The sequence below is a fragment of the Athalia rosae genome, chromosome 4 (genome assembly GCF_917208135.1).
Source record: "Athalia rosae chromosome 4, iyAthRosa1.1, whole genome shotgun sequence".
Lineage (NCBI taxonomy): Eukaryota > Metazoa > Arthropoda > Insecta > Hymenoptera > Athaliidae > Athalia > Athalia rosae.
Genome location: NC_064029.1, coordinates 16,381,250 through 16,396,384, shown reverse-complemented (window position 1 = coordinate 16,396,384; position 15,135 = coordinate 16,381,250). Strand labels below are relative to the sequence as shown.

The 15,135-nt window shown below is 36.2% G+C and overlaps 2 protein-coding genes across 19 annotated transcripts in view; one reads left to right on the top strand and one right to left on the bottom strand.

Annotated features, from left to right (window-relative positions):
* LOC105690021 (calcitonin gene-related peptide type 1 receptor-like) overlaps nt 1-11,601 on the top strand; it is a 112,438-nt gene extending 100,837 nt beyond the window's left edge. For 17 of the 18 annotated variants that reach the window (XM_048653576.1, XM_020854667.2, XM_048653577.1 and 14 more), the window contains 9 exons: nt 2,635-2,741; nt 5,576-5,667; nt 5,750-5,876; nt 6,030-6,256; nt 8,070-8,240; nt 8,599-8,722; nt 8,819-8,860; nt 8,974-9,057; nt 9,770-11,601. In XM_048653576.1, the coding sequence (XP_048509533.1) occupies nt 2,635-2,741; nt 5,576-5,667; nt 5,750-5,876; nt 6,030-6,256; nt 8,070-8,240; nt 8,599-8,722; nt 8,819-8,860; nt 8,974-9,057; nt 9,770-9,949 (1,154 nt within the window). In that variant the 3' untranslated portion in view covers nt 9,950-11,601. Of the gene's footprint in view, nt 1-2,634; nt 2,742-5,575; nt 5,668-5,749; nt 5,877-6,029; nt 6,257-8,069; nt 8,241-8,598; nt 8,723-8,818; nt 8,861-8,973; nt 9,058-9,750 lie in introns of all 18 variants that reach the window. The other variant, XM_048653584.1, reaches the window with a different exon arrangement.
* A 666-nt stretch (nt 11,602-12,267) lies between these two features.
* LOC105690023 (transmembrane protein 19-like) lies at nt 12,268-14,895 on the bottom strand. The gene is made up of 6 exons (XM_012407497.3): nt 14,399-14,895; nt 14,111-14,221; nt 13,755-14,042; nt 13,297-13,401; nt 13,016-13,231; nt 12,268-12,926 (listed from the first exon to the last, which is right to left on the bottom strand). Exons 1-6 carry the CDS (start codon nt 14,547-14,549, stop codon nt 12,772-12,774), a joined length of 1,026 nt encoding a protein of 341 aa, XP_012262920.1. The 5' UTR covers nt 14,550-14,895; the 3' UTR covers nt 12,268-12,771.
* Between the last annotated feature and the right edge of the window lie 240 nt (nt 14,896-15,135).

Sequence of the window (15,135 nt, the reverse complement as noted above, 5' to 3'; positions counted from 1 at the left end):
CTTTGTTTTTCGTTTCTCTAGAGAAATCAAGAAAACGAGTGACCGCTTGGGACCTCCTTTTCCCGGGATTTTCGAGGACTCGTATTCCCCCAAGGCCACGCCCCCAAGGATCCGGCATCCCCTCCAGCGGGGATACCGCATCCCCGGGGACGTGTCCCTGGGGGGACACGTGTCCCCGAAGACCAGTTCCCGAGGACATGTCCCTCGGGATATGGTATCCCCTCCAGCGGGGATACCGCATCCCCGAGGACATGTCCTCAGGGACTGGGTCCCCTGGGACCCCGGGGGCGGTGGGAGGCCGCGCAGTCCCAGGGGACGGGTGGACTCCCCCTGATGAACAGGGGGAGTCCGGTCAATGATGTTGATGATGTTGGGACTGCGACCTGTAACACAAATAACAAATGAATAATTAGTTAACGCAATACATGACTTAATGTATGACCTATCATGTTACCTAATGTATAACTTATTTTATGACTCAATATATAAGTATATAAGACGTTTGAATTATAATAAATTGTACCAAGTTATGTGATAATAAATTATTGTCTTGCCTTATTGGCGTGTCTAATGAATTATTTTATGGGGGTGCATGAATATACTAAGTCCTGGGCGATCTGATTCTATGAGAAGTATTTTGAAAATATTTTCCAAGAGGGTGCAATTCATATTTTTATGACTCTGAAGTTTGCATTGTACTCGAGACATTAGAAGGGAGTAGATCAATATAAAGTCCTACCTCTGCAAAAGAAGAACTTGCAAGTCGCATGTGCTGTAGATCCATCTCGGCTGGACGAGGATGAAATGAAGACTTGGCGATGCCCTATTCCGAGTTCCATTCGGTTTCCAAGACGATCAAGATGTAGCGGAATGTCTGGAAAAAAAAGGACCACACATACAATTAGATTTATTGTGTGCAAAATAATTTCAGTTATATCTAGTTTATACCCATGCACATTCGTTTCGTATCATAAGCGAAGAAAACCTCGAGTAAATGATTCGAAAATCATCTTCTAAATCCCCAAGAAATTTTGGGAAACTTGTCAAGTATATTTCTAATGTACTACCTAGCACGGCTGATCGGAAACGTGATCAGAATATCTATATTATGACGAACAGGCGCAGCAACGATTGTAAAAATGTCTATGGCCCCACAGACCACGAAAATCTAATAACTATCAGCCTCTGATTTTTCTCAATCGAGTCAATTTACTGCTTTAAGAAGTGAAGAATCAATAATATCTCGACAGGATTCGTCCCTAACTGGATTTCATCAACATATTCGTATTCATTATGCGAATTTATATAGGAACAACGTCCTCGAATTAATTTAGCAAACACTACACTTTTTACCTCCTAAAAACGCCAAGCCTATAGCCTTAGATTTTTCGCAGAATCTTAGATAAAAATTAAAAAAACTTTTCACAAGGTTTTCTTTGCTAGTTTCATGTCTTTCGATTTCGCGAATCCGAATCTGCAAGCTAGAAAATTCTATCTTCGAAATTGAACGAGTTATCGCCAATTTATCGACTCAAAAAGTAAAAAATCAAGGATATCCCGACGAGATTTAGCGATCAAAGTGACTACCTATTAACTGCAGAAGTACAAAATATAAACTACTTCACACATGAGATTATATAGAAATCATGTACATTTCATGATTCAATGAATGAATGAATATATGAATAATTGAATAAATGAATAGATGAACACAAATTGAGAAGCATCGTAATCATACCAATTACTTGAATAATCAATAAATTCATTCAATTAACTGAAATAATAAAAAATGCTCCCGAAATACTGATAAATTAATAACCTGTTCGAAATACCATTCATAATAATTAATTGTTCGATAACTAAAACAGTCCGCAATCATAGACGCGACGATTGCTTCACACATGAGATCATATGGAAATCGCGAATGAATTTACAATTCGATAAATGAATAAATGAACACATAAATTTAGAAGCATCGTAATCATACCAATTAATAATTATCAATAATTAATTCGCGGATGCATTTAAATCTACGTATTCATTTATTTATTCATCCATTTATTTAGTTAAATTAATTCAGAGGGATCTTTGCGAGTGATGGTGTATCTCGGCGTACACGATTGCCGTGATCGATGTGCATCGAATGTATTGGTATAATTTCGATGCTTGTAAAATTATTTATTTATTCATTTATTCACGAGCCTTTGGTTTCCGCTAATCAAATACCGAGGAATACAGCTAAACCAACTATCTTTATTCTTTACGTAAAATTGAATTTTTTAAAAAAAAATTACACTCGAAACCGATCCCTAATCATTTATAGAAAAGGAGCTAATTTTCGAATTCGAATAACGGGGTCACGAATGCTTTCACAGAAGCAGAAAATACAGTGAATATTTCATTATCAGCAGAATACCTGTACCTTGCAATAGCGATACGGAAATATCGATTAATTTTGTTCATCTATTCATGCAATTCTAAAGGACAAAAATAAACCGGCTGACCATCCGAATATCGCTTCTCCAAAAACCTATCAATCAGTTCAGAACCACCCCACCCAAAGTTCAAAAAAATGTTAACGTCATTCTCTATATATTCAATATTCGCTCATCTCCAATTAATGTATAATTACAGGTATGGCGCACAAGGATTGTGAGGCAAATGGCGAATGGTACAGACATCCGGAATCGAATCACGTATGGAGTAACTATACGACTTGCGTTAACTTGGAAGATCTGAGTGTGAGTATACGATAAATGAAACAATGACTAATTAGTGAAAGAATATAATTGCTAATTAAATTTCATTCAAACGATCCTAAAAATCAACGCCCGCACCTTCCTCACCCTATTGTATAATTTCCATTGCAACGCATTGTGTATAATTGTGCTCATATAAGTGAGTATTCGATATCAACCGATTCGCAAATTTATTTCATCATAGGTATCAATAATTAATTACGCTTCTTGTTAGTGAACCGAAGAAAAATTCTTTACAATAGCCCGATGCTATTATATGTATATAGCATGAGATCGTTTGGCATGAACAAATTTCATGATTTATTGAAACAGAAACAAATGGGGTGTACACCTGTAGCGGAGACTAATGGTCCCAGCTTCGTAATTAACGCTAATTACAGCCGCTCTTCTACCTCCATTACCTTAGCCGTTTGAAAAAAAAAAAAAATAATAAAAGAACCGAAAAACAAAGAGAAGCCCAAAGGTAAAAATGGTCGCGTGAACAAATTTATGGTGTACGGTGAGGAAGAAAACGAACGAACAAACTCACGTCAGATTTCCCTACTTCGTTAAACTTTTTCGTCTTTACTTAATAAAATATTCAAAACTCTGATTATACGCGCGGTTGAAACCGCAACGTGAATTTTCCGGGACAGCTTGTCTCTAAAACATGCAGATAGCTTCTTTTCCGCAAACCGCTTTACTTCACCTTCTCACTACCGTGTTACACTAACAAATCTCTACGGTTTCCTTACATCCGCGTGCTCGCTGCAGGGTATAAAATCATCTCTCGAAAGTTTTTATTTATTTATTTATTTTTTTTTTCTTCAGAATAAAAATTGTTCGTACTTTTCTTTACCGGGATAATTTTTTTCCTCCCCCCCGCTGTTTCCAACGGGGAAAAAGTTGCAAGCTAAATGGCGGTCGTGCGAAATATATGGGCTGCATAATGCCGCGCGCAAGGATTATAATGATGTTATATATTTTTTTGTTATCCTACCCGCAGCGTTGCTAAATTATTATATTTAATCTGCTCTTCTAATCCGGTTATTAACTAATCAAGCGATTGTAAATCAGAGGGGTGACAAGATTGCGCGATAAGGACGTCGACTTTTCAAAGATCTGTGAGCGCGATTCCATAAGAAATTGCCCATTTTTTCCAAGTCACAGAACGAAAAAAAAAAAAATAATAAAATCAAATAATTACATCGAGATAAAAAAGGTGTGTCGAACCCCGTGTACTATTTATGGACACGACTCTGAAACTTCGTAAGATTTTACAACGCATACATATTTCAAAGGCTCATCGACAGGGCTTACGGAATTTTATGGGATCGCCTTAAGATTTTAGAAATCCAAAAATATTTTCAAAGATTTCTACCGGATTCTGTAAGATTTTTTTCCCGCTGTCCCGTGACGTATAAGAATTGATAAAGATCAAAAATAAGACCACTGACCGTCAAGGATTGCGCAACGTCAGAAAAAAACTACCGCCGTCCGATACGGTTATGCATGCACTGTAATATGTTAGCATACGTTATCACACGGTCTGCATACAACCGCATGGGAAAGGAGGGGATCGGGCGAGCGTATATCAGTATGGAAAACATGTTGCGCGACGTACAAGGTGCGTTACGGTAGAGAGAGGCCAAAATATATACGAAGACTTACATAATTCATTAGGGGGGGTGTGGTGGGTGGTGGGTTGTGGGGCGGTGACATTTTCAGAGGAAACGTTTCCTCTCTGACGTGAGCGAACCCTTGGGATCCATAGGATGTTCTCGACCCAACTTTACCACCTCATATATACTCAGAGATCCGATTGATCAGAATTTATAAATTCATGCGACGAGTTCTTGACTTTTTCATGAGTTAGTTTTATTTTTCATCGGACGCCCAGTAATTGCGTTACACTATTTTCTCTCCTCTCCTCCAATTTTTTTTTAACATTTTTTTTCGGAATGTTTACTCTCTTTTCATCCGTTCAAACTCCGTATAAAATTTCTTTATAGAAACGATACGCGCACAGGTCTGAACAATTTCATTTAATTTCATCACTTTTCTTTCCACTTTTTTCATCCGCATGATCGCTGAAACTTTTTTCCGAACGCGTTCGGAATAATTTAACGAACGTTCACGTGTAATATTTCATCGCGCGGAATATATATACGGGGATTTCTACGTTACACGTACGGGATTAAAATATTATTATTTCACTCGCACAATATTTTTAACTCGTCATTTATTCCGCACCCGTTGCAACGCGCTTTTCTCGAAGCTTTTCCGCATTTCGAACGAGTCCGGGGAACGCGTTTTGAAAATCTCGCGAATTCAAGTGGTTTTCTTACACGATGAATTTAATCGCCACGTTGAACGCGGTTTGAAAATAAGATTGAAAAAAAAAATTGCGACGATTTTTCGCCCTATACGTTTTTTATCCGCTCCCAGAAACAGAGGTTTTTTCATCTTATCTGTCTACCTTTCATTCCCAGAGGCTCAGAGCGTCGAGTCAATCGCGTGGAGGCGTCTTTAAATCGGTCAAGCGCGAACTTCCCCCACGGGATTGTATGGTCATCCGATGTAAAAGGAAAAGATGAAAGGTGTATGTCGGGGAGAGTCGAAACCCATGAAAGATTTCAAATCTTGTTTCCAAGTTACACGTGTAAATTCATATAACCGAGTAGTAGATCCGTACCTTTACTTGATGGAATAAAAAATTTTACGCCTCGATATTTTTTCAATAAAGATTGGCCTTAAGGCCCGAACCCCGTCATTTCTTTTTTTTTTTCTTATTCATCTAACGGAACCGCAAATTTGTCTGATATTGGTTTTTTCAGTGGCAGCAACATCTCAACGTCATATACGAAACTGGATACGCGATATCGCTCATCGCTCTCCTACTCTCTTTGGCGATCCTCACGTACTTCAGGTAATTCGAAATAAATCATCTTTTTTCAAATTACCTATCCACTCCTTCAATTTTATCATTCCATGATCTATTCGTATTACAGATCATTGAGATGCGCGCGGATCACGTTGCACATGAATTTATTCGCCTCGTTCGCGGTGAACAACGCTCTATGGTTAATCTGGTACGGTTTCGTCGTAGCTAAGCCGGAAACTTTATTAGAAAACGGGGTAAGTTTAACGACGATGGTTTATTTTTTTTTTTTTTTTTTTTTGTTTCCATTCATTCCCACACCGGTAAATTACGGCGTCACATTTTTTCGCGTTCAAGATTCGCCTTCGCCAACCCTCTTACCCCTGACATGAGCGTGTGCATTGTTTCAGATCGGTTGCCGTCTCTTACACGTCATCCTGCATTACTTCCTACTGACAAACTACGCTTGGATGTTGTGCGAAGGTTTCTACTTGCACACCTTACTTGTAAGCGCATTCACAAGCGAGCACAAACTAGTCAAGTGGCTAATGGCGTTGGGATGGCCAACCCCAGCTATAATCGTTACAATCTACGCCATACTCCGAGGCACAAGCGACGACCCCAATGATACTTTGCAGTTAGTATGCGAACGAATTACGATTGCGATAATCGTGACAATTGTTTGCGAAAAATATTAAATAACGTTGTATTCGAAAATACCGCACGACGTGAGAGAAAAAAAAAAAAAAAAAAAAGAATCGACCGAATGTCAATCAAGAGATTCTGTGCGAAAGCGATGTGCATTATACAGATGTGCATACGTTATAATAATGACGTATATATTTAACGTTGGGTTAGTGCGGTTTGATTGATGTGGAGGTACATGTATAAGGTATAGCATACCTAATAATTACTGTATATGGATATATCGTTTGATGATGAAATTTCGTATACGAGGCGAGGAAACTATAACTGTATGTACGTACACATATCGCTATAGCATGCGCTTTGCCGCGATGCGGTAAATGCACAGTATGAGGCTAACCGCGACGAACAATACGATCAAAAGTTTTCCCACGTGTATGAGAATATAAACTAACTTTACCTAAACTTTACCTCAGCGAAACGTATGTTGTATATCGGACAACAGATTTCGAAACTACCCTGTACAGTTACATATTTTGATTACCTGTGCAAGGTGTACCTGCTTTCTCGTTGTTATGAATTTTTTTTTTTTCTAACAAAGTCATCGGAATCGAAAGATTGAATAAAAATCAAATTTACACCTCGAAATTTGCCTGCACCAATTCAAAGAATAAAAGAAACTCAGACCTAATCAGCGAGACGTGTGAATTCTAACGATAACAATATTTCTAACGGAATTTATTTTTTGAAAATTTCATATAAACTGGACACCCCGTACGTCGGTCGTATACACACACGTACGGGTACATGCATTTACTCATACGATCAATAATTGCAATTATAGAACGTACAGGGTGCCGGTAAAATAAAAAATCGCGTGTCAACTTTCACCCACTAAATTTAGGCGGAATAAAATCTGTACCAACGACACGGGGATCAAAAATCTTTGGACGATCTTTCCCACGGCAGATCTATTCTCATTTCCGGTTGAAACCTACGACCGTCTTAGTCGTACTGAAGATTATCGTATTGTTCGCACGAGATAAGGGTGGGGGGAGGTAGGAGGTGGGAGGAGGGAGGAGGTGGGAGGAGGAATCTCGAGCACATCTTTTTCGTAATAAATGTTCCGACTCGAAGCTTAACGATCCGTGAAGTCTACAGGGGTTGCAAAAGTTGTCATATATTTACAAGTATTTCTTTTCTTTTTTTTTTTCTTACCCTATACGCTTTTTCTCCACAAGCTGTTATTACGTGTATTCTTACCATAGGGTAAACTGGTCCCAAGATATTACGTGTAAAAAGAGGAAAGAAACGCGAAAGTTTCGCTCTCGATTTCTCATCCAATTTTAATATCGTTAAACTCCTACGCGCGTTGAGATGACGAATGCCGTTGGGTATACGTGTACGATATTCTCAACCCCCCGGAAGTGATTTTTAAACATCCACAACTCCGCTGGTTTTTATCACCGTCAATTTGGGAGAAGAAATTTCAATTTCGATGAATAATATACATATAATATACACGATACCGTTCTTACTGGGGGAGTAAAAATATTTCATTTCCAGCTCTTTACATTTTTACTTCATCCGCGAAATTTTAATCGAAACTACGTATACATCTCGTCGAGTTCGTTGCAACAGGTGGAATCATAGAGAGAAAAAAAAAAAAAAAAATTAAATAGAGTAAAATAATAGAGATTCGGTTTGCACGGAAAGAAAAAGAAATCTTTATAGGATTCACGACGCGTTTTTTAGTTCAACAGATAATTTCAGAATTTTCCTTCTTATTTTTTTTTTATTCACAGGTGTTGGATCGACGCGGGAAATTACACGAGCGTCTTTATTTATCCTGTCTGCGTATCTACTCTACTTAATCTTCTATTCCTCTGTAACATCGTGCGCGTACTCTTGACGAAATTAAGAGCTGGCCCTGCCCTTGGTACTAAACCATCGAGATCAATGCTTCAGGCTTTCAGGTAATCACGAGACGTCAATTTTTTATGACCATACCAAATCCGATGCTAGTATCAAAAAGCACGAGCACATAGTGCTTCGAAAATAGCAAGAAATTCAATATTATTCATTTTTTCCGTCCGGAAATATTGCAATCCCAAATCTTATTTCGAGCTAGGGTCAAACGGTATCCCATTTTGAATGCTTCGTTTGTTCTGATCTTATAAGAATCTTGAAATCGGCTGGTCAGTTGGGAAACCTTAGTATACATCCGGCGTAATCTTTACTACGACCTTGCTCAAGGTACTAAGAATTTCAGGGTGAAAATACATCGTCGATAGATGTATCGTTTGTACGAATATATATTTTTTCTCGATCTAGGGCAACGCTACTACTGGTTCCGCTTTTGGGGCTTCATTACCTCGTGATCATTTTTCGACCACCCAAAGGTCACCCCTGGGAACAGACCCACGAGGTCGTTTCCGCGATCACCGCGTCTTTTCAAGTACGTAAAATTGAAAATAAAAAAAAACACCGTATAATTTACTATACACGTCTTTCGATTAAATTAAAAAAAATATTTCCTCAATTTTATTTTCAGGGTCTTTGCGTCGCTATTCTTTTCTGCTTCTGCAACGGAGAGGTGAGTCTTCTGCGCTATAGGAACTGCACTGATTTCCGAATTAATTAACTAGCGAATTTCATCGGAATCTACAATTCTCTATTTTATTTGAAAATTATCCGTTCATTCAACAGGTGATAACTCAATTCAAGAGGAAGTGGGAAGGAACCGCGTTCGTAAGAAAACGAGCAAACTCCTGTACCGCAACAACCGTCTCGGTAAGATTACATATGTGTGTACGTACAACGATAAGTGATCGTATATAATTTATATACGATTACTTTTATCCAATCGTGTGAAATTTCATTTTTATTTATAAAAAGAATTTTTTCTTTTTCCTCATTCTGCTACCCCAATCCATATAAGTGTCGCATGGGCTTTATGGAGCTTGTATAGTCAATGGTGCAATGCGGACTAACTTAACTAAGAAGCCTAACACGGTAATAATGTAGATGAAAAAAGAAAAAACAAAATTGTTGTCGTAATAATAAATTGTTTCAACGATATCTGATCTGAACGTCGAGAGAATCCAGTGATCGCTAACAATTAAAAACTAATCAAGGATTTTGTCATAATAAAAAAGCATGAATCGTGATGAAATTCGATGATTCGAAAGAATCAAACGAATACAACGATTAAAAAATCATTGAGTCCCGATTGATCGCACGTTATCCCGAATAGAGTTCATTATTGTTTTTCGATTAACTATCTGAATGCACGTAATTTGAAAAATCTAACGAAAGCCATCGTATACCATCAATTGAGAGGGATTTTGAAATTCTTAAATTGAAAAAAAATTATACCAATTAATGATTTACTAAAATACTATTATACATCTATAGAATCAGCGTCCGTATCGTGCCAATGACATCGCCCGAGTCGAGTCCATTTTTGGGTGTTGACTGTTTCAGTTTGTCCGATCGACCGCAGGTCCGATGGCGGGAGAGGAGAAGGTGTGACTACCAGTCAGCGGCGGTGGTGGATCCCCAGGAGTCCGCGGTAACAAACATTTCCGCCGCTCGTCGAGGAAGTAGCAACCACCTCCAAGTTCTCATAAAACGCAACGATTCGGCCAACGACTTTAACCACGAGTACCAGAGCCAATGCTGATTTTATTCATCGAGATAAATTTCGGTCTTGTAATAACCCGTTGAAAAAAGAAAAGTACATTTCACTTATCCGAAAGAATTAATAACTGTATAGTTATCATTGCGCGAACCTTCTTTTTATGTACTAATTTCAATTAAAACTACTTTTAAGGTAGTGAAATTTTTTTCGTTTATCTTCATCGAACTTTATTAAACTTTTACCGAATCTTGTTCCAGCGCAACCGGTTTTAGGATCATTTTTTTTTCTATTTTCATTTCCTAAAAATCCTAATTTCGTTAATGATATTTAGAATATACGTGTAAGAGCTTCTTTATCATGGATACGAAAAATGAATATATAAGTAAATCCTGTCGTTAGAAAAAAAAGAAACGAAGAAAAGAGAGTAAAAAATTAATAGATAAAAGAATAAACAAAAACAATTAACCTGTTACATTCTCTGTAAATAAAAAAATATATTGAAAAATCATGCGATGCATGAGATCCCAAAACTTTCAGGGAAAGCGAAATTTATATCGTGTAATTATTTACAGCTGTTGGTTGTTGAATAGCATTTCAGATGAGGAATTGATAGATTCAATTACCTTCATATCGAGATTTATGACTCTCGTTATAATTAGTCTTGAATGATAAATTTCCGATCGCACTAAACTACAGAGCTTTTTCGAAAGTACAATAACTTAATAAATAAATTTGTACAGATTTAAAGGTTCTCAAATAACTGGCAAATATACGGGTGAAGAAAAAAAAAGATTTGAAAAGAACAAAAATCAAATAAATCAAATGGTGTTAGCATATAAGCTAACTAACGAAAAATCAATACGAACGAACGATATAATTAATAACGGAGATTTAGATATAGTCGATATAAGTTCAAATGCTTTTCCTGACCAAATCAGAATATTTCTCATTATTAAATTTCCCATACAATTTCAGCTCGTTTCTGATTTCATCCTCACTTCCACGTAGATCGATGAAAAAAAAAAAAATATTCCACAAGGCTTACGTGGACTTAGACCACTCGTAATATTTCATCGAGTTTTCTTTATTTCGAAGAAATTACAGTGCGAAGTATAAAATCACTTCCACTGAATTTAATATTACGAGCATCGGAATAATTCTAGAATGTCAGAATATGAATCATGTATAAGTATGAAAATTATTTAATAATTTTCTACGAGATATCAACGACATACATCCAAATCTCACGTTATATTTAATCTTATTTTAGTACTTATATTTCGTGATCGTTCAGAAATGATCAGGATACATATTATGTATTTAATTGATGGCCTAGTTTTCCGAAAGTTTAATTAATTATTCAATCTACACAGCTGATGAGAAGATACAGCAAAATTACGCGTTGAACTCTATTCGGAAAGAATAATTAATACGCTAATTACTATCCTTACCGATCGTCATATCACTCAAAAAATGTAAATTTTAAATTAATTTTTATACCGAAGCAAGTAAATCTATTATATTTCATATGCCTTTCTCCTGTTATACAATGGAATGTAGTTATTAGAAGGAAATTAGGAAAAAAAATTGCAAAACATCCCCTCATCGAAAACTACTAATGAAAACAGAAACACGTCTGATATTATTGTTGGAGACGGAAAAAAAAACGATGAAATATTATAAACCTCATTGATGAAAAAATCGCGACAATTAATTGATCACACCCATTTCCACATACCGATTGATATAACAAGGAAAAAACACCAAAAATTTTACTCGAAAAACCAACATTTTCTTTGGCCTATAATAGTCGCAAAAATATTTATAAACGTATAACAAAATGATAATTGATTTTCACGGTGTGATGCAATTACTAAAAATATATCTAACTGTAAAATTATAGTCATAGACAAAAACAAAAAAAAAAAAGAACGAAAAAAAATCAATGTTTTACTCTGTAATATTTTCTGTACAGCACAAAATCATTGTAAATAACTTTGTACATCCAGATTCAATTGAAACATATTAACAATAATAATATACTGATTTCAAAAAGTAAAAATATCTGTAACACCTAACTACGAGAACACGTACACCCTATATATTGACACAAAAAAAAGTTTAATGTCAATTGAATCGTCGATTTAATAAAAAAGTGGAGAAAAAATGAATAAATAAACGAATAAATAAATAAATGGATGTGACGTTATTCATTCACGGTTGAGCGATGTTATTTCTCCTTTGTTAATTCCCCCTTAGATTTTAAATTTACAGTTTCTACTCCAGCCTTCCAATCGCAACGCTTATGCTCGGCGCCCAGGGATAATGTGATGAATAATAATAGAGGTGAATGGTATAGGTACAGGTATTAAAATATGCGTATATTTCTTAAGGCTATTTTATACAAGGCTGCCATTGATTAAATCGATAATATATCGTCAGAGCTGCAAGTACGTATTACAATTTTTTTACATGCGTTGTGTTATTCCACAGAACACAGACGGAATGTCAACCGTATGTATTAATATCTATCCATTTTATAATGTATAAAAAAAAAAGAAATAAAGAAAAATACTAACAATTCCAAATCAGGTAACATTGTTCATTAAATTTTTTCATAGGTGACTGTAGATTAATACATACAGGAGCCACCGCTCTACAACTACCTTCAGAATTATCAAAACTTTTGATCCAAAAGAAATACAAAAATAAAGACAAAAAATCCTCAAACGTTTCAACATTCAATGACTTGTTCAAGATTCATCAGTGAACAACAAATAACGAGAATGAGTTCCATTTTATCCTTTCATAAGACAAAACTAAGCTACGTTATACCTGGCAACTTTAAAGAAGACGAATGAGCATCAGGGCCAGAATATATTCGCCAATCTTGGGAGTGTTAGAGCCATAATTATACTTGATAAGAGATTCACACTGTGATTATCAAATATTTGTTTGCCACTTATGTGTTTTACTCCTTTGCCTGGACGTTCCACGACTCTGCCATTATCATCGATACCTATTGATCAAAAATAAATTTCAAGAGGGTTGGGGTGTCAGCAGATACCGAGTTGTCAACTTTTTTCGTTCGAAAAAAAATGCACTCACCAGAATACTGTAAGGTAGCTCCTAGAATCGAATCTATTATGCTACCTAGAAGCCCGGCACAACCGCCTGCTATTATTATTGGCCACTGGGGTGCAGCTAACTGCAACGCTATCGTATCTACTGTATATAATATTGCAATATAATTGAATAGCCCTACTACTAGTCCTCCCAACAAAGAAACGAAAAGTCCAATCCAGGTCACAGCTCCATTTGTGCCTGAAATAAATTATCCATAAAATTCAGTTCAATAGTCTACATGAACGGAATAAAGTCAACAACACCTTTTGGTACTTTCTCCCTTGTGGTGATCAAGAATGGTTCAGTATTCCCCAATACAGTACCAAGTTCTGATGCCCAAGTATCACCGTTACAGCAGCCAAAGGCACCTAGGAATCGAAGTAATTCAATCAGGATTTTTTGTAGCAATCATTTACTCAAATTCCCAATGAAAAACGTTGTTATCCACATTAATATCTTTTGGAGGACGAAGGGAATAGAGGAGATAATCGAGATACAATAAGTGCTGTACATTCCATGAGAATTTTACGTGAAAAAAATTAATAAAAACAAACCGAAGTTTGTTTGGATAGTATCCAAGGCTGCGCTTTTTGCAAATTTTATCTTACAACCAAAATAAAGATGGCCATAAATTTCGTGTCCAAACAAACATAGTGAAATTTTGTCATGCAGTTCTAATGGAGCAATCTTTTGAAATAAGTGGGAACCGCTTCGTCCGTACCTAATATTCCAATCGATAACCAAGAACTTCTGTAGTCTTTGTCAAAGTCTATTGGGCGTTCGCCACATCCAACATCCAGCAAATAGAGTAGAGCTAATTGAGTAGCCATTCCTCCATTACATAATACTTGTATCCAATTTCTTTGACCTCCTTCTTTAAATTCCTGTTCCAACTTTCTTTTTTTATTGGCTCTGAAGTGAGTAGCTTTTGAAGAGGTGAAAAAGAATGCCATTAAACACGCCACATGCGTGTAACTTGATAAAGTAAGAACAAATCCCGTGAACAGACCTTGAAATTATAAATAGTATTGTTATAATCAACGATGCTACTTCAATCTTGTGAAGAACATAATTTACCCAAGAATGCTCCGCTAAGATCCAAACTCTTCCGTTTCAGGCCCCAACCGGTGAATAATATTGGTATAAGCACAGCAGATAACCATCTCCATGGAGAAATGACTGAATATCCTAAAAAGAAATTGATAAGACATGGAGCAATGCAACATTGGTAAAATTTAGATTAGTTCAATGCTCTTTTGCTTATTCAACAATAAAATACAAGTATGTACAATCCCCAACCAAAAGTGTCAGTGGTCATAATAAACATGTAAGTATAGATATAATCGGTATAATAACGAGTCGTACCATCATTGTTATGTTCGCTATCAGGTGTAAGAACAGAGTATATTAAATTAATGATCCAAAAGAGCATGGAAACTGGTATCGCAAAGGCACAAAGCAACACTGGTACTAGAACTTTAGATGTCCCATCACTATTTTTATAATTTGATGCCATTTTACTAAATTATTATCACAATATATTCCATAAATGTGCTTTATCATCAACAGAGCAACAATATGTGGGGGAATAAATGTCACGAAGACGATGACGGTTAGTTCAGTATAAATTTTCCCTCGGAATCAAAATTTCTGACAGAGTTACAATGACAGAACTGACAATTGTTGAAATTCTGGGTGAAGAGAAAATCAAAGTACAGAATACTGAATTGATATCATTAACTGCGCAATTATACAAATTGTATAAATGTAGATAATGAAAGGTAGGATGAAAAATGAACAAAGTAATTTACTGTCACATATCTTGCCGGTTCGCGCTTTTAGCGACAACTGGCGTTGCTAACATTGCCGTAATATTAAAGGTGCAGTTTCATGCTCACGCTTGACACAGGTCTTTCAGCGTCAAATGAAGTCATGAGGTATTATTTCGACAGAAGCACCATCGAAATTATAAATGGATCATCATCATCCATTCATTATGATCATCTGTGATTATAATCACAGATGTATAGATTCATTTTCAATTTTGCCGATTTTTTTCCGATTTTTTCCGATATTTTTTAGATTTTTAAAAATATTTTTCA